The following is a 21,048-nucleotide window of genomic DNA, read 5'->3' on the forward strand; positions in this document are numbered from 1 at the left end:
ATACGGCTGGGAAAGGAGGCACGCATCAGAGGGGATTAGTCTGAAAACTTGGACCTGCAGTTTTTAGAGGGAAATCCAGTCTTGATTTGAGTACTTCATTTGTGCTGTTGGTTGCAGGTGGGGTACTCTCTTTTGGCCACAGGGACATTTTATCAGACATTTGAGTAAGGGATAGGCACTGAATGATGCAGACAGAAGGTGGTAGAGATATAAGGAAAACAGTGACAAAAGTGAAAAAGATGAGATGAAATATAACTTGCAAGAGTGAGATAAAGGGGCAAGGAGTGTACATTGGTGGATTAAAGATGCATGAGGTGGAATCAACACTAGACGCCTTGGTATTTGGTAATCCCAACATATGCAGGCCTGGCAAAATGCTTAAGAGTAAAACCTTGTGCTCTAGCAGGCATGTGCTTACATATTAAGCACTGCCTTTTGAGGAGACGTGACTGAGTGTTTACGGTGGTATGGGAGACAATGGAGTTAGGAGAAGAGGATTGCCAGGCGATTGCAGGAATATTGAGCAGAGTTCCAACAGGTGAGAGAGTTTGAAAGTTGTCGATATTGCTCAGGAGATTGGACATAATCACCATGGGTTAGAGACTGTGAATGCACATCTGGGGGGAGAGATGTATGTCAGGAGCCAATAGAGTGGTCAGGGCTGTGGAAGTCTGACAATGCAAGATGTGGAATTTTACTAGCTTTATCATTTACAACAATTCTTCAGGGAAAATAAGCATTCAAAAGTAATGTTAGACTTCTTTGTACCACTCTTTGTTGACAGTGAGGGGAGGAGTTGGCCTAACAGCTAGGGCTGTCTCCCTCCAATCTGGGGAACTGGGTTCGAGTCTCTGCTATGACAGCTGAACATCCTGTGATTTTGGGGCAAATCACTTAATCTCCCTTTGTCCAACAAAAATGAATGTGTCCTCATGTAATGCAACTGGGGCTATGTAAAGTGCTCTGATACCCGGTTTGGGTCAAGTTTGTGCTATATAAAACTCTGTAAAAAAAATAAATAAGTGATATCTTTAGCAGATGGGTCTAAAGGTGGACATGTGTCTGGTGACATTCTGACCAGTGGTGACGGAAGATACAGGTTTGTGATCAGTTGGGCATTTTATATTTCTTCAATAGATTTTGGAAATTAAACACAACACTGACTTGTAGCTGACTGATTAGTCTGTGGACGGATAAGACTCAGTAAATCTTTTGAAACCATTATCTCCCGAAAACACGGCTAGCCCTGAAAGTATTCTGGATTGCTTTGCTAAGTGTGCATCAGGTTTTAAAGAGCAGTGCAGATAGTGGGCATGCATGATTCAAGACTGATAGTAGTGGATTGTGGAGGAGAAATGAGGTTAGTTGAGGATATTGTGTAGTATTTTGTTGAAGTCTGAAAGATGAAAAGGAGAGGAACAAAATCATTGTGGATACGATGGTAGGTGGGGATAGAATTGATCATTTTGCATCAGAGTAGTAGATTCAACTCTAAGAGATGGATAAAAAGGTATTATTATATTGCAACATTTATATCCTACTCACTACCTTCTTGTGGGGTGCTGAAGCGCTTGCCTGCACAGGTATACGCTACACTGTGAAGGGTGTTTGGTTGGAAATTTGTCTTTGTTTTGATCCTGTGTGGAAGTATTTTCGTGTAGTGCGTAAGGACCACTGAGGTGCGGCTATTGTGTTATGGGATGTAGAGCTTCGCAGTGAAGTGAATGAATTGTGAGAGGTAGGCTTGCAGTTTATGGTTTACAGTAGTCTGGCAGCTTTGAGCAGCCCTGCGGGTACATTTTTGTTTTTTTATGTTCGTGGTCCACTTAGGTGGTTACTGTACTGGGTTGTCCATACTGATATATTTTGTTTAAAGTTTATGGTTTTGTGCAGACATAGGTTTAAGGGAGAAATGGTAGAGAGATCTGCTGGGATGGACTTTGTTATTATCGTCCTAAATCTGACTGTCACTGTGAGATACAAAATAGTGGCCAGATTATCTCGCTAGTCGGAACCTGTAGTGTTAGAGTCCTCTGTTGGCCAGTGGTATGTGGCCAATCTCTTCAGGTATGTGCCTGTTCAGTTGGTGAGGGACTAGTATAGTGCTGGGTGACGGATATGACCCTTAACAGTTTTCTTATGTTAGTATAAGATTGTTAAGCAGTAAAACGGAATTATTAAACAGTCTATATGAACTATAATCTGACTGCTGAGTGTTCTGGTATTAGTGTGGGTTATATATTGGTGTGTAATTGCATTACATAGCACTTTCCACCCATGACAAGGCATTGTTGTGCTCTTACACTGGGCAGCCGCTATTCCATGCCACCAGTTAATGTTTTTTACTAGTTATTCAGATTAGTCTTGTGCTCTACAAGAACCATTGTATGCCTTTACTAAAGTATTACATCGATAGGAATTCGGTGTGATTTTTAGTAGGAGGGAGATATGTTAATTTCATGCAGTGGTTGGCTGTATAAATGGTTAGGCTGCAGGTGACTAGGAATTGTTAGGGTACAGGATATGTCTTTTAAAGGAGCGGTTGTGATCTTTGAAATAAGGTGTGGGTAATTTGCAGAGATGCAATAGTAATAAAGTAAACATGCATGTGACTTAGAGTAGGCTGTCCTCCGAAAGAGTAGGCATGCAGATGATAGGAATGAGAGGGCCATCTGAAAGAAGAAGCATTTGTAATGCAACAGGCCTCTCATTTACGAGAGTTTGCGCAGTTGGCATTGTAAATGACAATGCCTTTTATTTATGTGTTGTTTTAAAACACACAAATAAAAGGCATTGTCATTTACAATGCCAATAGCTTAAACTCTCTCAAATGCAAGCCTATTACATTGCAAATTAGTTTGGCGCTTGTGTTATTAAAAAAAATGTGTGTCCTACCTGCAACAGCAGGCAGGACAAAGCTAATTGAGGAATAGTGCTCGGAGGCTGTAATTAAAGCCTACAGAGTAACAACACGCGTAACGGGGTGTCATCAATGGAGGTTTCAAAATGAGACAAGGTGGTACTAAGGAGGGACTACTAAGCTTATTTAACAATGAACAGCTACAGTTTATAGTGGACAGGGACACAAGCCAATGAAAAATATGGGCAGGGAGTGGGCTTAACTTCAAGGCCCTACCTAAATACAGCATGCCTCGCAGTGCATGCGCTGACCAGACTCGAACCAAAAAGGAGAGTAGAGAGTTGAAAGTTTTAAGTCAGTCAGTTTTGATGCAGGGATTTTTATGAGTATTGTGGAGAGATTTTGAGACTGCATATAAACCTGTGAAAGAATAGTGGTTGGGCAAGAATGGGATAGTGTTTGAAATTAGAATACAGTGTTGCAGATTTCTACGTTAGAAGGTGGGGCTAAACTTAGTGTTGGTGAGTCGTTGGGTAGAAATTGGTTGCTTTGTTTTTGGTAAGGACCATGAGGAAAGTAGTTGTGAGTGTGTAGTAAAGTCTATAACAAAAGATTTTCTCATACTTCGAGGTGGGGCAGTAGGGAACTAAAATAGAGAATTTTAAGAGGCTTGTGATTGCACATGTTCCAAAGTAGCTGGCGTGGGAGTTGTCTGCTTGGTTGGCGAGACATTGAGGGATTTGTGCATGAATAGGCCAGTGCTGCCACCTTGTTGTGCAGCTCATTTTAAAGCTGGGCATTGTTGCTATAATTCTAAATAGCATTTTACCATTTTATCACAGCTACTTGGGATTAGTCAAGTTGAACCAGCCGCATAGTTGATTTAGACATGTAGGGAATTGCTGCTACCCATTGAACACTGCTTCAATCTTTTCAACTCTCTTGTTTCCGTTAGGATCTCGTTTCCTTTCTGTTTTACTCTGCATTGGTTATACACATGGGTTCATTCTGAGCTCTTCAAACTCTGGGGATTTTGCCTTTTTGCATATTCCTATTCCTAACCGGTGCCATGGTTGCCGATATTCAGGTACAGTGGAATTACAAAGGACGGTGTGTAGAAGGCAAGGTTGGAACACCATACTACTAATTGACTGTAGTAAACTGCACTATATATGGGCTACAGCAGCCACTTCCAAGTACAGGTCCTCCTAACTTGTGTAATTGCATGAACATATCCATGATTATTTGTCCCCTCAATAAAAAGAATACTCGCTCCAACAATGTAGCACATAAGTCAAGCATGAGTGTCAAGCAGTCCTATTAACATACACCGTATGAAAATCTAATTCCTCAATGGACGACTTTTTCGTTGTGAATGTTGAAAATGAATAAGAAACCAAATCTGCATTCGAAGTCCTCTACAATTTCAGTTTATATATGAATCTAGTGCTCCATCAACTGCTTAGTTACCACTGTAATTTATAGAAACTTGTTTTATAGCCCCTGGCGTAAATTAGAAGGACACTATGTGAGTCCCCCATTGTTTGTAAGAATTGCTATCCAAAGTAAAATGGTGATATTGTTAAACTTATATCGGCGCTAATGTCCTAGGTTGAAATATTAATGTTTTATGGCCCCTCTCTCTGTTGGTGGCTCTGGAGGTTGACTTCAGCTTGGTCCGATCTTGGCAAATGTGTCGAAATGTACCTATTTCTTGATGTAGGGAGATAGTTTAGTTGATGATTACGTTTTCTTCTATCACATTTTCTACGCCAAAAACGGCAGTACACATTTGTCAATAGAAGACCTTTGCATTGTTTACTTTTCTTCCACTGGATGTTAACGAGGTGTGCACGATTCAAAATATCACCCGCCGGCCTTTCAAGTTTAAGAAACGATGGGTTTATCCTAGTTTGTCAACGTGGTAGTGGAGTGTAAACGTTCCCCAATTGTGAGAGTTAAACTGTATCATATAATTATGCCCATGTTGACGGTAAAAGGTGGGAAATCGAAATCTTTGTTACACTGCTGTAAATTAGTAGGTGCTCTTTAAGTGGAAAGAGCAAATACCAGCACGTCTCAGCAGTGGTCAACTACTATTCATGGAATAGTAGTAGCACTTGTCAGTTGGAAGTTTGTACTATGGGCAAGTGAGCATCCGCCCTGTGAATTCCCATTTTAGCACGATGGTGGTATGATTGAGGGATGGAAAATCTGTGAATATCCCATACTTTTAATTTTGAGAGCACTGATGAGGATTATATTATGGCAGAAAGAGATCCATCGTGTGTGATTTGGGGTTGGGGGCGTGGGTGAAATTATACAAACGTGGAATAAAATACGAATCCTCTAGTAATGGTATACCTGGAATGCGTTTATTTTAACGCGTATAAAGAGTCCTTCCCACTTCAAATTAGAGGAAGTTGGCATGCGGGGAAGGTGCTGGTGGAATGGCTGCTAGCATGGCTGGTTTCCAGGGGAACTTTTCTCAGGGAGGTGTGTGGTCGGGAGGGAGCGTGGAGGCGGAGGCCTCGGCTGAGCCGGAGCTGCGCTGCGCTGTTTAGGCCGGTGGCCGGGCGGGTGCCCTGCTGTCACGCTGGTCTCTGGGGGGTGGACTAGCACTGGCCGTGTCAGCCGCCTGCTCGCTCCCCTCCCCCTTGTCTGGTCTGAGTGTGTCTCTCGCATAAACACGGCACATCTGACATGTCCGCCCTCTCTCATTCCTCCTTTGCAGCTGGGAACACATCGCCTCAACCCGACGAAAGCTGCGGACTCCCGCGGAGCACCGGCAACTCTGGATCGTAAAATATTAATTTTGTGTGCGGTTTGAAAATAAAGGACTGGCTCGGCCCCGCTGGGTTTCCCCGATGAGGTTTCTGTTTCTCCGCCGCCAGCCTCTCACCCCGGCTTTGCCAATGCGGTCTCTCCCCGCTGGATCGACCCCGCTGGTCATTTCGACATGAAGTAATGGCGACACGTTGGACGGCCCCGGCGGCGCCCGAGGGAGATGGCGACAGGAGGACGCGGCGCCGCCTGGGGTCCGAGGACGAGGTAAGAGGCGCATTTTAAAAATGTTAAGGCAGGGAGTCTGTTGACAGCACTAACGTCCTCCCTGGCGGTTTGACACCCTCCTGGGCAGTGAAAAAAACGAGGTCAATGGGCAGTCTACTGAGGGGTGGCACGAAAAGGCTTATGGGGAAAAAAGAACAGGGACACGTTGTTTGTCCTATTGGGGGCTCTGGCTCGCGCACTGACGCCTCCTGCGCACGCTCCCAGGGCGCGTGGAAAGTGAACACTCGTTACAGTGCACCGGTGAAAGCTCCCGTCTCCTGGCCTTCTCCGAGGACAGGCGCTGTGGTGCGACTCCTGCCGGGCGCACAGTCCCTGCTCTGTGCACCTTGCCTGGCCGCATGTTGCTTTCTCAGTTTTCAATAATAAAATGAAAGGGTTCTTGGTAGGCGTTGCGTTTGTGCCTCTGTACGGTTGTACCCCTCCCCCTTTTGATACCACCACCGTCAGCGGTATTGTTTTAAAGTTCGCAACCGCCTCAAAATAGATTAATGATATTCCTTGCATGTAGAGTTGGCAGAACCATGAGAATTATTCCCGCTTCCAGCAACATCTTAAATGTCAAGCTGAAGAAAGTAGCGTTTCATTTCATTGCCTGTTGAGGCTTGCATGGAGGCAAAAACTTCCTTTTCTGCAAAGCTTTTTTTCACATGATTAACGTGGCACCTTGATATTTCACTTGCAGTCAGTACATCTGATGTGCCTTCGTATAAGCTAGTTAATGTTGTTCAGAATGTTTTTGTTTTGTCTATTTTTTCCCAGTGAACCAGACTAAGAGTATGTTTTAGTTACTATTTCATGTTGTTATGACATACACTTGTCAGCGCTGTATGAAACGAGTGACTGATTGGTTTTAACAAGTGGTATGCACGTTTAAAATGATAATTTTAAGAGGGTTATGACAAGTGCCTGTTTCCAAAAGTGAGTTTTCTTCTATTTAATTAAAATGGTATACATTCCACCAAAGGCATGGGCATTTGACGACCTCTTATTTGGCAAAATACTGCAAATTCAACACCACCTTGTGATTTGGTGTTCAACTATCACTTTTCTGCTAGCACATTAAACAACCACCCCACCTCAGGCTGTCTGCTTTGTTGAATAATATGTAATTTCAGCGTCTCCCTTTTTGAGCATATTCATTCATATAGCCTTTGGTATGGAAGACATGGTGGCACGTTGAAAGTTGGTTACATAACTTTAAATCAACTCGCTATTATAATGATAGTATTACACAATGAAATTTGAAGTACATTTTATCCGTAGAGGGTTCTAGTCACATGCTGGTCGCAGATCCTGTTTGTGTATGAATGCATTTTTTTGTGTGCATGCATATACATACTATGAAGTCGAAGGCATTCGGTAAACGTTTGCTTGCGATTTTAAGCCAAAGCGTCCCAACGGTGACTATTTTTAGGAACAGTTTCTTTGGCTTTCAGAAAAGGTGTTAATCTTTGTATTGATTCTTCAGTTGCCTCTAATGAAATGCAACCGTCAATGTTGCATTCAAAGCAATGTGGGCGTGTCAGTCGGTGAACATAGTTTGACCCTCATTTGAACTTGTTTAATATTGGCAGGTATTCCAGTTGTTTTTGAGTTGCATCAAGTTTACTTTGGAAGCAGTAGAGGTTATTCTTTTTCCAGAATTTATTTTTATATGTTGCCGAAAATTGTATACAAGATGGTTGTCCATGTGTTGTTTTTATAGTACCAAGCTTTACTTCAGATATGTTTATACATGTGTGTTGTGATAGAATGTGTAGCACTCTAAAATATGTGTCAGAACAGAGGAAGCTTTCCTCGTTTTTAATTTAGGAATCGCACATTTGTAAATGACCTGTTTAGGGATGTTTTGGATGGGCTTTTCTGTAGTACAGTGTAAATATATGGGTATGGTGTTTGGATGCTGGACACCACAGTGAGCATTGTATAAAAACAGAGCTGATATGTTTTAGCCATGCTTTTATAATAAATCTACAGTTTGATGTGTTTATGCAGTGACAATTGCTTCCAAAGCATAGTTCAAACTAAGGTAGGTTTGAATCTTTCCAAAAAGGATTCGTTCTTTCAAATTTATATATGTGCAGTTTGTAACTGTATCGTATACCTGTGACAGAAATTGGGTTATATGATCCAGTTGAAGTCCAGGCTTTCTGGATGACCAATGAAATGCAAGGTCGCAATTGAACTAAACAGGATATGAATTAAGGACAGACTGCTTGTTATCTATTGAAATAGAGTGCCAGGTAGTGTGATGACTTCACTGTAACTTTCTGGCAACAGAGGAGGTTTCACATTTATAGGTAGGAGCTCAGTGGAGGTACCCCATTCCCAATTGTGCTCGCTTTAATGCACCGTTTTGTTTTTGATTATCTGCTTATGCTTCAGCAAAGTTTATGAGGAGGAGGGCTTAATAAGAATACCTTGACAGAGATTCTCGCTTTCTTTATTTGACATGCCTTTGAGGACAGACAGAAGCTGAGATGGATCTGGCTTTTCACTGTTTCCCTGGAGGTTTGCTTTAAATCTCTGAAGAAACATCCTAGGAAGTGCCCCGGGTGGGCAAGTCTTGGCGCTTTGTGCCTGCTTCAGATAGATACCCGTGCCTCTCAGTAGCAGGAAAATTGAGATTTGAGTTTCCCCATGACCTTTGTATTCGCACACTACGAACAGGGTTGGCCATATGTTTAAGCCTGCCTTTGACTTTTTTGGATGCTAGCTAAAGCTGGAGAATATCTCCTTGGTTAGCTCTTGCCTTGTGGAGCAGCAGCAGCAACACCACAAGCTTCGAGCACACTCAGGCTTGCATTGCCAGAAACCACTATGGTCTAAATAGTGAAAGGCAGGTTAACTTACCTTTGCCAGCACTGCGAGGAGCATAGTGAGCTCTTGACCAACTGTTTGCCCAGAAACAGTTGCTCCACCCAAATTCTGTTTTTTATAGGACTCAGTGTTGCAGATCGATTTGCCTTGAGATTGCCCTTATTACTTGCTAGGTTTCCACCCTGAACGGCTTTCATGTTCTTGGGAACATCCCTCCTTCATGAGATCCCTATAGACTGTGGTATACTGTCCTGGGGAAGGGGAAAAGGTTTCAGAGAAGCTCTAATCTGAGAATTATGTTGTACCATTTACAGCTGCATTTATTTGTACTGTTTTTGAGCAGACCAATATTATAATCGATATCAGACACTCAAAATGTGACACTAACCACTGGTAATAGTTTGGAGTTATCATTCTAAATCATCGTTCTTTTGCGCACCATGCCACTTCAGAATGGACTCAGTCAAATGCAAAATAGTCTTGACCCTGCACCACTAGGAACAGTATAACCCGAACTGCCAAGCCAGATCCTCCCTGTACTGGAACTCAAGCAACCCAAGACTGGTTTCACACTTCTGTTTGGTGTAACTTGTTCAAGAAAGATTTGTAAATGGCTGCGTCTAAACTGAGGTTTCATGGTAGGCAAAAGAGCAGTGGGGTGGTATGCTACCCTGAGTGATTGCCAGTGATTAGACAGATTGCACACATATTTCCCTTCACCTTTTGTGTGTTTGATGAATAATAGATACACTTGTTTGCTTTTCTATTAAGTTATGTTAGTCCGTGACACCTTAGTGTACAGTGGTTGTACTTCGTGATCACGGATTTGCTAATCCACCTTGCTTGACTGGTCCTCTTCAGTCACAACTCAGAACATCTATCCTTTCCTGGTCCATTAGAGAAGTCCAACAAATCAAGTCCCCAAAGTAGGGTTTGTAGAGAATCCAAAGGTATTTATTCACATAAATTAGGAGCAAAGACAATGATACTTGTGAATATATATATCAGCAAGACAACAGCCGACACATGTTTTATCACGAGCAGTGACTTTCAAGGTACGTTGTATAGCGTACAAATGTTAAAAATATTCAGGTCATCAATTTGCCTGGTATGTCACGGAATCTTATATAGACAGGTGTAAGTATACTTGTGATTAAAACTCCCTACTTTGTGGACTTGATTGGTTGAACTTCTTTAATGAGTGTTTCAGTATCTTTGTATGGTTTAATTTTGTATGGTGGACCCTTTGAGTTTATGGTTGTATGTACCTGTGGGTGGTAGGGTTTATGATGCCAAGTGAGTCTAAAATTACACTTTTGTGCTTCTAGTATTGTTTCTATAAATTGTATGTACGTAGAAGGTGTGATTAATATGCCACTACTACCTGCCTTTTCCCAATAAATGTTTTTAGTAACTTTTGATCTATTTGAGCTAGAAACCTTTTGTACAGCAGATGATGGATCATGTGATGAATGCAGCAAATCCATAATGATGCCAAAAAGCTGCGGAATCACACACTTCAGGGACCCTTATCATTGCATCTGTTGACCTGCAGTATGCATGACTCTCATAGAGTACAGAAAAATGGCACAGCGCAAATATACTAGAGCCCATTATTGGAAAGGCAGACTTCGGTTCAAGCCCCTGAGCCGAGCTCCTTGTTAACCCCAGACTCATTAAGTTAGTTTGAATCAATATTTTGTTATCCCTTTTTTTCTCCATGCTATTCCTAAAGACTTAAAATTCTAATACTTTGACTCCAAACGAGAAGTTCCAGTCCCTGGCTGCTACATTTGGCAGGAAGAGTTGCCCGACGAGGATACTCTTCCTTAAACATCACATCTGTCTTTATCTTCTGTATCCTCTGGTTCCTCTGTACGCTAACTATGAGAATGGTACTCTTAAGTGGTAAAGCATAGGCACTAAAATGTGTCCCATGTTCTACCCAAGAGTTTAATTCAATAAAGCAGTGTCAGAGTTGTATAAATATTGCATCAGAACAGCAATTATCACCTGTTTTCATGTGAAATCCTGACAGCCAGTAGTCGTGAAAAATCTGAGAACCCTCTTCTGGTCCTTATCCCTGCAAACATTTTGTAGACTTATTTCTGTTAGTATAAAATCATGAAAAGGCGATCAAATCGATTTCTATGCCGTTCAGTTGTCTCATTTCGGGAACCTACGTTTTCCACTTTCCTTTAAACAGGATTCACCTTTGTGCCGACAACATATGTAGATGATCAGATTCCTATAAATATTTTAAAATACCCGGTACACTTATCTGTAAATCACCTTTGACTATGTGTGGCATTTCAATGGTCTGCTCCTGGGAAGCTTGAGGGGCTGCGAAGTTTCCATGCATTTTAAGAATACACATCTTGGTAGCACATACCTGTGAAATTTTCAAACCATTACAACCATCCCATTTACTGAAAAGATTTTATACATTTTTGTGGACCTGAACTTCGGAAATATTGTCTCTTGCTTTCTTTTACCCTCGTACGTATCTGTGTACCTCTGCTGCACTACAAAGGTAATGATGTTCATGTGATGAATGAAGCTGTACTCTTATTAGGCATCATTTTTGCTGGTTGTCATTGACATTTTGGAGGCATTTGGCAATGTCCTCAATAGGCTAACTGATTTATTCAGCTCACGTGGTATGGGAAAGCCCTCTCCTACTTTTTTGCTAAGGGAATTTCATTTGCACGTATGAATGCTCTCCTGTCACTGATGTGGCACAAAAGGAATCATCCTTATTGTTCAGAATATACATTAAGTCACAGAGGGGTATACAATCCAGATCAAAAGCTCCTTTCTGCATGCAGATGATTTAAGTTACCCGAGCTTGGTCATGTTCCAAGGATGGCTTTCTTGACTGTTGACATTTTCTGCCTACATCTAAAGTTGCCAAAGTTGTTACTGCTCACGTGGGTTTGCCGGCCTCATGCTCGCCATGGCTAGAATACACTTTACATACCCTCTGCTACATTCCTTTAACATTTTCTACATTTCTCTTACTCCACTGCCATATTTCATAACTGATGCAAACTTCATGTTCTCAGATTTGATTCTTAAGTAAAGTGAATCTCATTGTGCCCACAAGAATATAAGGTGGTGTTTGAGGACCTTGCCATGGCCTGTATTGGGTCCGGTTGGTTTCTGGGACCTTTAGAAGGAAGTAGGCCTTTTTTGTAGTGCCCCATTCGGACTTCTTTCCCTTTGTAAGCTGGTAAATAACCATGTGTCTGATCTCAGTCGCTAAGTGCAGAGACTTTACCTGCAGCCATCAATTTATTTATGGAGATACCGGTCACTAGAAAGCTATAATAACCCTAAAAAAACCTCCACCAAAGCTTTGCAGGCTGAGGCATTTCTCTGCTGCCAAGTTCATGCGTTGCCCTATATCACTTAACTGTTCTGAAACATTTTTTTTGTTAACCTTTTGGGTCTCTTTCTTTTTATTTTGAGTCCGAGGTTCATTTGTTTTATCTATTGAGTGCTTCGACGTAAGGAATAAGGCTCTTCCTGAGTATGTTTCTGGAGATGAACTGGCCATCAAGCGTATGCTGAACTACGGTTAAAGGTCAAGAGTACTTACCTTGAGCAGAAGGTGAGATCTATGAAGCAATGGGTATCCAGGTAGTGATTAATGCAGAAGGAGCATTAAGTGTTAAACTGGTCAGAACTTTCTTAAGAGACCTATTTCTTCACTGGCCTGGTATTACCGGGCACGAAAGTCCTGAAGAGTTGAGAATGCTAATTTGTACAGGGGTGCAAAGTAGGAAGTGCTAGTGATGGAGCTACGCAGGAGGAGCTGTGCTGGGGTGGGAGGAAGTGTAAAAGTCCTGAATTCAATATAAACTTTAGTCAGTGATCCAAGTAATACTTGAACGTGCCACCACGAGTTGTCCTTGGAGTCTACAGCTGACGTTTGAGTGGGAAACAGACATAAAACATTGTCGTCACAGTAAAAAAAAAAAAAAAAAAAAAAAAAAAATATATATATATTTTTTTTTTTTCAAGTTAGTGATATATAGAATTGGACGCACTTGTAGCGATTTTATTTGTGTTTTTTGATCCACTGTTTGAAATTTATTCTAAGGGGATGTTTCAGTTTGATTTGTATTTCTCTTGAAAGTCTGCAGATTGACTACGTTCAGCTGATATGTTCCACAATCGTGAATTAAGCTACTATCAGCCTAATGAGAATGTGCATGTGGTGTGTGTACAAGCTGCCAGTTGTTGTAACGTGTCATGTTTTTCTTTGAAATGTTTTTCGACTGAAAACAATAAAAAAGTTTTTTTTTAAAAAGCATAAGGTATATACAGATTATACAAGAAAGGCACCATCAGTAGTGAAGTGCCAGAGGTAATAAGATACGCTGAAGCAACAGAAAGTAGCCAAGCATTGGTAAAGCCAATGGGTCTCGCCATGCAAAATCCACTGACTGTCAGTGTTTACAGTCATTTTATGCAGCAGCCTACCTAAAAGAAAAAAAATAAATAAAAGCTGTTAGGTGGTCAACGAGGGCCGCTTTAAAGAGCTTTTATTCGTAACTTTCGGCTATGCTTCACAGCAGCCACGCTTTTTTTTCTGCACCTTTTTTATTATGTGTGGTGCTCAATAAAAACACTACAAAAAAAGTATGTTTCCGCCTGACAACAGTGGCAACATTCACACGAGGTCAAAAACAAAGCTTATGCAAGTAGGTGCTACGCATGGATCCTGCGTAGTGGCATTTTTCAGTGGACAGGAGTACTGTCATTGGACATCGAGGTGGTTTGTGTGTATGCATTGTGCCACAAATTAAAAAGTGAATCCAGTGTAAACATATAAGCATTGTGTGAGTCTTGCAGCACAAAGCAAAGCCAGTTCTTAAAACGATATGCAGTAAGAACGGAATGGATGTATGTACGAATCTACGAGTGGAGGCGGCTGTGCACACATTCACCTTGGACAGGTACTGAGAGAAACGCCTGCAAACGCTTTAAAAGTGGTTGCTGTTCCTTCGTGGAGTTCGTCTACAGTTAAAACGCAAATTACTGTGTTTCAAACAATTTTGGGACATTATATTGACTGTTTTTTAACTTCCTCTGCAGATGAAATGACAAAGCACCAGTTGCTGCGGGGGAGGCAAAAGTGACTCCTAGTAGTAGTTTCCATTAAGATTATCAGGCTCTTTTATGTTCGCAATCAGCACGAGTGAAATAGCTCTGACTTCCTGCTTATTTTTATCCCTGCATACATCACATTCTCCCACATCAAAGCAGTAATACCACCATCTGCCATGTCGAGCTTCAGTAATGTATTCTTCAAATCACACATTTGATCTGGGCCGAATAAGCAATGTATTTTATTATTGGCGGAATTCTATGAAGCAAAGCTTCAGCCCCAAAGGGCAGTGAGATGTTTTTACTGAGCCACATGTGATAATAGAGACTTGCCGATACATTTACAATGTAAACGGAGGACCATCGGTGTGTGAAAATACACAGGGGATTAAAGACGGCATACAGGCTGAGATCATAGGAATGTTGTGGAGAGGTGGGGTCTCAGACCTTTTTTTCTCAATTGCAACAATTAAAGAGTAAGTCGGAGGTGAAAGGCAAGGTTGTCCCAAGTCTCGGTCCATTTGCAGAGCAAGCATGTTGGCCTGTGCTTTCTTTTGGAGTGTTGGTGGATTTTTTTGCACGACCACTGAATTCTCCTAGTAAACTAGGCCTTTACCGTACGGATTTAAGTTTTGGTGCAAGTAATCCGGGTTTTCCAGATAGAGTTCCCTATAGATCTTACAAGATACTTCAAGGTGGATCTGGGCATGGAGACAGAGGCAGTGCATTCCTTTCATGATGGGGAAAGGTGCTCCAACAGTCTTTTTGTTCGTTATCAGTGAATATTCTGTGTGATAAATGGTGTATATTGCTATTAGTGAGGACACTGGGAACCCCAATGGCCTTGGCCTCTAACCTGATCACCAGTAAATGCGCTTCAGTGTCGCAAATGTGGTGCAAAGCAGTTTACTTATTCACCAATGCAATACCAGCTTGACATATCTAAGTGAGGCCATTACAACACATGCCCGAAGTAAAATTCTATCCATGAGGCTGGTCACGCTCGGGATAGCTGATTTCAACCCAGCTTGGGTCCAAAAAGGGGCCCCCACATCCTGCAGGCTTTGCACATACAAGAGGGAATCCTGGCTGCACCTTCTTTGCTGCTGTCCTCATTTCAAGAGCGAACGTTGGCGACTGCTGCGCCCGATCTGTCTCAATCAGAGCATTACAACATGCTCAGAAGCATCAGCCCTGTGCCTGTCAACCACCAATACCATGGTCCTAGCGCGATCAGCGAAATTTGTTCATCAAATTAGTATAGCACTAAAAACTCCTAATGAGTATCCTCATAACTTAGGATACTCACCACAACAAGAACTGACACGAGCTGAACAGAACCAGACCCGTTGTTCCACCGAAAAAGTCACCAGCTTGCCATTGTAACCAACAACGCAAAGTCTTACCCGAACCAATACAAATGCTGGGAACCCCCAATTAATGAGACTAAGACTGCGGGAGTTGCACTCCTCTGTACCCACATTGCTCTCCCCTATATACCATTATCATAATCAGCATAGGTATACTTCTTTACTCTTTATTTTATTTAGAAGGTTATTTTTAGAATTGTTGATCTTTGTACTTTCTCTTTTACTGTAAAGATTTTAATTAATTGAGCAGTCAATAAAACCTTTTTACATTGAACATTGTTCCTTCATCGATGTGTCTTAAAAACAAGGTTCTCTACCTCCTGAATGGTGTCAGTTTTCGTCTCAGTCATAGTGAGAGTGAAACCCAATTTGACCGAGTGGGAGGAAATTGAGGACATCAAGATGCTCCTGAAGTTGGTTAAGAATTTAGAACTGCACTAGCAAAAATAAAGTGCCCACCTTTTAATTGTTCAGTGGAATTTCATTTCCACAGTTGGATATAATACTTTTTCTAATTCTCTTTTATGAAATGTATCTGTAGAAAAAACTAAATTGCCATCTTCTTGCTATCTTGAGGATCCAGTTACTTGGAATTCTCATGTTCCATAAACAAACTTTTACTTATTCATCAGGTCCTCATTTTGGTCTACATATATGCCGGTGTGTCAAGCTGCAGAGCATGTAACTATGAAATGTTGGCGTTTTGGGCTCTGCATTTTTTGTTGAGTTTCAAGGGAACTTACATTTATTTGCTGCATCGAAACGTTTGGCTACTAACTAGATGTGTTGTAACAGGTCAATTTTTTTTTTTTAGGAAATCTTTGCAGTTGTATCTAGATATGCAATGTAAGTTTGGCATTTAGGAAGGAATCGTTGCTTGTGTATTTCATTTATTTTCAATGGAACTAAATATATAACCAAAACAGGAAGCAGTAAGAGTTTTGTCTCCTGGGAAACCTCCCTTGATTCGCCTCTTAGTCCAGGTGCAAGCATCCAGAAAATATTTCAAAATAGAGATAGATTTATTTATAAAAAGTTTTCCTACTCCTTTATTTATGTTTTATTGTTCTGTATCCCCCATACACAATACTCTATAAAGCATATGTGTGCTTATTAAAATCATTTTATTATATATATATGCCACAAACCTCGCACAGCTACTTCCAACTGAAAAAGACGAGCGTAGACCCAGGTTTGGTGCTATTTTACTTTATTCCAGAACGCCATCACGATGCGATCCCTGCCTTGATCACATGAGAACATTACTGTGTACCACCTCCATATTTGAAGTGCAAATGGATACATAGACATAAAAAACTTACTCTATAAGGGCTCCAATGCTTCTATTCCATTATTTGCTTTTTACACCATAAAGTTCAAATGTAACATGTAAAAAAATCTTTTTTTTACATACTTATAAATATATATATATATCATATGAAAAAAATGGACTTTTTCTTTTTATAGAGAAAAATATTATCTTTACGTGGCAGCTCCAAGATTTCTGGTTGAAGGCAAGAAACACTAAGCTTCAGTTCATTTTACTCGCTTCTTCTTAAAGATCTGTGAGCACAAGTTTCTGCATTATTTTTTTCCATACGTTTTTTTACTTTATATTTTGGGTTTGGAAGCAGGATATTTTGGACCACTCAGCTTCTTTTTAAGACGTCTTGATATTCCAAGATCCACACGCTCAGTGTTCCCCAGCCAGGAACATTAGGAATAGGGGTTGGGAGTAACTGGCTTCTTTCTCTATAGCGCAATTACTTGTAACTATACTTAAATTTCGCAGTGTAATCTGGCATTTAGCACTATTTTCTTAGTGCAAAATGCGCACTTGTATCCAAAATGGGCTGGAGGATGCATTTTGTTTGAAGAAAATAGCAAAAAGTGCTATAGGATACAAGCCGCAGTAGGCAGCAGACACTCCTGTGGTAACATTTTTGCCCCAAATTACTTTAAATTGCTCTAGCTGGCATGATTTCACATCACAAGAGTAATGAGTAATTACTGAAATTACTCCAGTTACTCCGGCACAATTAAAATTTCATCCAGGTCGTATTAGGAGCTGGAAGAAAATCTAGCTCTGGGCCTTACAGGAGACATCCAAGAGCCCCTCAAGACTTGTTACTCAACCCGAACTCCCTTATAACTTGATAACTGTAACTTTCTAATGTCTCTGATTTCCTTTATACCGTCTTAAGACAAACCCCACCATTGTCATTCCCACTTAATTTTGTTCAATGTGCAGCGTCTCAATACAAACTGCTGTGAAATTAAGGTGTGTCATAGAGATCTTGCTAGAGATCTGCTTCGAGCATTGGTGACGTAGATATAGAAATGGACTGTTAGCCTGCAGATTGAAAGTCCTTTTTTGTCGTCAAATAACTAATCATTTCTAAATGCTTTGAATGTCCCAATGGATGCGCATACTACTCAATCGTCCTTTGGTTCTGGAGAACTTTCAGGAGGACTATCAAAGTCATCAAAGCTGAAGAGATGTTATTTCTTTCTTTAAACATCTTCCTCTCCACAGTGGTTGCGCGAGCCAGACTGAAGCATCTATTCCTGTTGGAGAAACAGGTGCATTATTCTCTTTGGCACCAAGTTAGGCTTTTGAGCGGTTCTAGCTAGGGCAACTGGCGAGTTGGTCACTGGATAAAGTTAACCAGAAAATATGTACCTCCTTCCTCAGCTCAAGGGAATTTAATTCTTGAAGATAATTTATGAAGGAAGCACAGTGGCAATCAATCTGATCTATAGACGTGAAGATGTAAAATCCACTTCTTATTGCTAGGATATATCAGAGTCACTTGTACTAAGGTTCCCTTGCCTTGAATGAGAGGACTTGCATTACACAGACTCCTCTATCTTTGGTTCAAACGTGCTTGATGAGGTAGCTGGGGTGATGTCCTTCAGACCCACATTCCTCAGTTCTCTTCTGCGTTGAGGGAACATTTCTCATTCTTGGAATCCGCGATGACAGCTAAAATAGGCTTGCGGGCTTCCTGATTCTAGTGAACAAGTCACCGTATTTGTATTTGTATTTTGGTATTTCTAAAGCGCAACAATCGCTCCGAAAGGAGCATCCTGGCGCTGAAAAAAAAACTGTGTGCAGAAGTTGAAAAATAGAAGATTAAATGAAGGTCATTACATAATCATCAGGGAGAGAGTAGATCCATGTTTTAAGCTGAAGTGGTTTTCTTGCGTTAGGGATCTGAGATTGTTGGGAATTGAGTTCCAGGCTTTTGCAGATAAAAAGGACAAGGACTTGCCTCCTTTAGTTTTGTATTTGAATTTCGGCAACTTAATCAGGTCTTGATTTGAGGATCTCAAGGTCCTTGAAGGATTGTAATGGGGAAATCTTCTGATGAGATAGTGGGCCAGCGCAGTTATATGCACGGAAAGCTATTGTTAGAATTTTAAATAGAATTCTTTTGGGGAGTGGCAGCCAATGAAGGGTTTTCAAGGCGGCCGAAGCTGATGATCTCCTGGGTAGCTTGAGAACAAGTCTAGCCGCTGCGTGCTGTACGCTTTGGAGCTTTTTAAGAGTGGCTTTCCTTTTAACACCTGCCATCAGACCATTACAGTAGTCAAGACGTGCGAGGATTAGGGCCGCTGCCACTGCCTTTCTTGATTCTATAGGTAAGAAGTCGAAGAACTTTTCAGTGATTTAATTATGTTGAAGCAACTTCCTGCAACATTCCTGACATGCTGATCGAAGGATAATTCGGCGTCAAATAGAACGCCCAGATTCCTTGCTGATGCCACAGCTTGGGGGGGTGCAGGGGTGTCCTCGGGCCACCATTTACTAGGACAGAATTCGGGGTTTTTACCCATGGGGAGGATTTCTGTCTTATTGGTGTTGCATTTAAGGTGGTTTTGATCCATCCAGCGGAAGACATCTCTTAGACACTTTTTAAGGTTTAGCTCAGCATCTGTAGAATCGTTCTCCAAGGGGACAATGAGCTGAGTGTCATCGGCATATGTATGACTCTAATAAAGAGATGAGGGGGACCATATAGATGTTGAACAGTAATGGGCTTAATATTGAGCCCTGAGGGACTCCAGAGTGTCCATTTTTCTCTTTAGAAAGAAAAGGGCCCAGGAGATGGTTTGGGATCTATCCGCCAGGAAGGAAATTATCCAGTCTAATATAACCGTATAAACAAACTAGTCAGTCCCTTGGGTGATGTTGCGCTAGCCTTTGGCTAAAGACCACAACTACTTTTTTTAAATTATTCTTTTCTATATTGACACCTTGGCCTTAAATTCAAATCCCACAGTGTTTTTAAATCCATGGCGGTTTTGATTAACCATTTTAAGTCTGTTGTATTGGCTGTTTAACATCATTCGTGCCTGCAGAGATGACACTGTGTGAAATGTTTGTACATTCCTAGTGTGTGTAATGTTTGTTTTGTGTGTGTGCATGTGTTCCCTAATTCTGACATATGCCACAATGCATGTTCCCTGTGTAAACATCTGTGCAGTAACATTGTCTGTGACTTTGTCCATGAAGTATATGAAAGCCAGGCCTATTGGTTTTGTTAGTGCTTGGTGAAAGCCTTTGCTTGGTGGTAGTTGTACCATGTTACCGAGTTGTGAGTAACGTTGAAGGCTTCAAAACATTATTTAGTTTCTCCTTAGATTTTTGCTCTCAAGTATTGGTATGGATGGGTATTTTACACCTGCTAGGTCTTTAACACTTTTTTGGCAGAGATCTAGATGGTCTTGTTTTTGAGCATTTTTTGCTTTTTCATGCCTTTAAAAAGGGAAATTATTATTCTTAAGAATGTGGCAGCAGAAAAGTTATTTGTTGTGAGCTCGGGACAGGCATGTGTCTGACCATCTAAAGTTCAGAGCTTATATATATATATATATATATATATATATATATATATATATATATATATATATATATATATATATATATATATATATATATATATATATATATATATATATATATATATATATATATTCTGTGAAGCTGAAATGCATCAGTACGGGGCACGATTAAGCGTGAAATAACCGTAATCGGTGTGCCGCTTCGCTTCTAGTTTTTGTGGATTGCATGGGACAACAGCTGTCTGTGTGTGTATATATATATGTGTGTGTGTGTGTGTGTGTGTGTGTGTGCGCGTGTATATGTGTGTATATATATATATATATATGTGTATGTATATATGAATGTGTGTATATGTGTATAAATATATGTGTGTGTGTGTGTGTATACACACACACACACACACATTAGAGAGGCGTTATAATGACGTGAAAATATCAGTTAAAACATATTTTAAAATTTAAAAAAACGACCCTGAAATTCACTAGTTAGTTATTTGAAGTAACTATATCTCGCACCCCGCCATGCACAGTGTTATCATTGATGTAATTTCCGAGGTTATCAGTGATATAATAGAATATGTCTTGAGTGATGTAATGTCATTAGCAGTTCATGTTGAGGGCGCAAGTTATAGTTACTTGAAATAACTATAACTGGTGAAATTCAGTGTTGTGATCTTTGAAGTTTAAATGTTAATTTTAAACTGATATTTCACCTAACTATAAAGTCACTTTAAACGTTGCATTTTCAGTAAATTTTTAGTTTAAAAAAAAACGTACAGTAATATTTTATTGCCATAAATATGTATACCAACCCCTCTGAGCACATCCTTTGGCTGCAGACCCTATGCCAAATCCCCCTTCCCATCCCAAAGTCAGCCAACACCCCCAATCCCGTGGGCACAACCGTCCTGCGTATGACCTTTGGCATGGGGGTGACTGCAGCAAAGCCCTGTGCCTACCCAG

General features: G+C 40.8%; 1 protein-coding gene across 2 annotated transcripts in view; it reads left to right on the forward strand.

The window, feature by feature from the left end:
* The window catches only part of ARHGAP21 (Rho GTPase activating protein 21), a 430,157-nt gene that overhangs the window by 10,134 nt on the left and 398,975 nt on the right, over positions 1-21,048 (forward strand). For both annotated transcript variants that reach the window (XM_086941663.1, XM_086941662.1), the window contains exon 2: positions 5,595-5,911. In XM_086941663.1, coding sequence (XP_086797789.1) covers positions 5,828-5,911 — 84 coding nt within the window. In that variant the 5' untranslated portion in view covers positions 5,595-5,827. The remainder of the gene's footprint in view (positions 1-5,594; positions 5,912-21,048) is intronic.

This window comes from Lissotriton vulgaris, chromosome 10, assembly GCF_964263255.1.
Source record: "Lissotriton vulgaris chromosome 10, aLisVul1.2, whole genome shotgun sequence".
NCBI lineage: Eukaryota > Metazoa > Chordata > Amphibia > Caudata > Salamandridae > Lissotriton > Lissotriton vulgaris.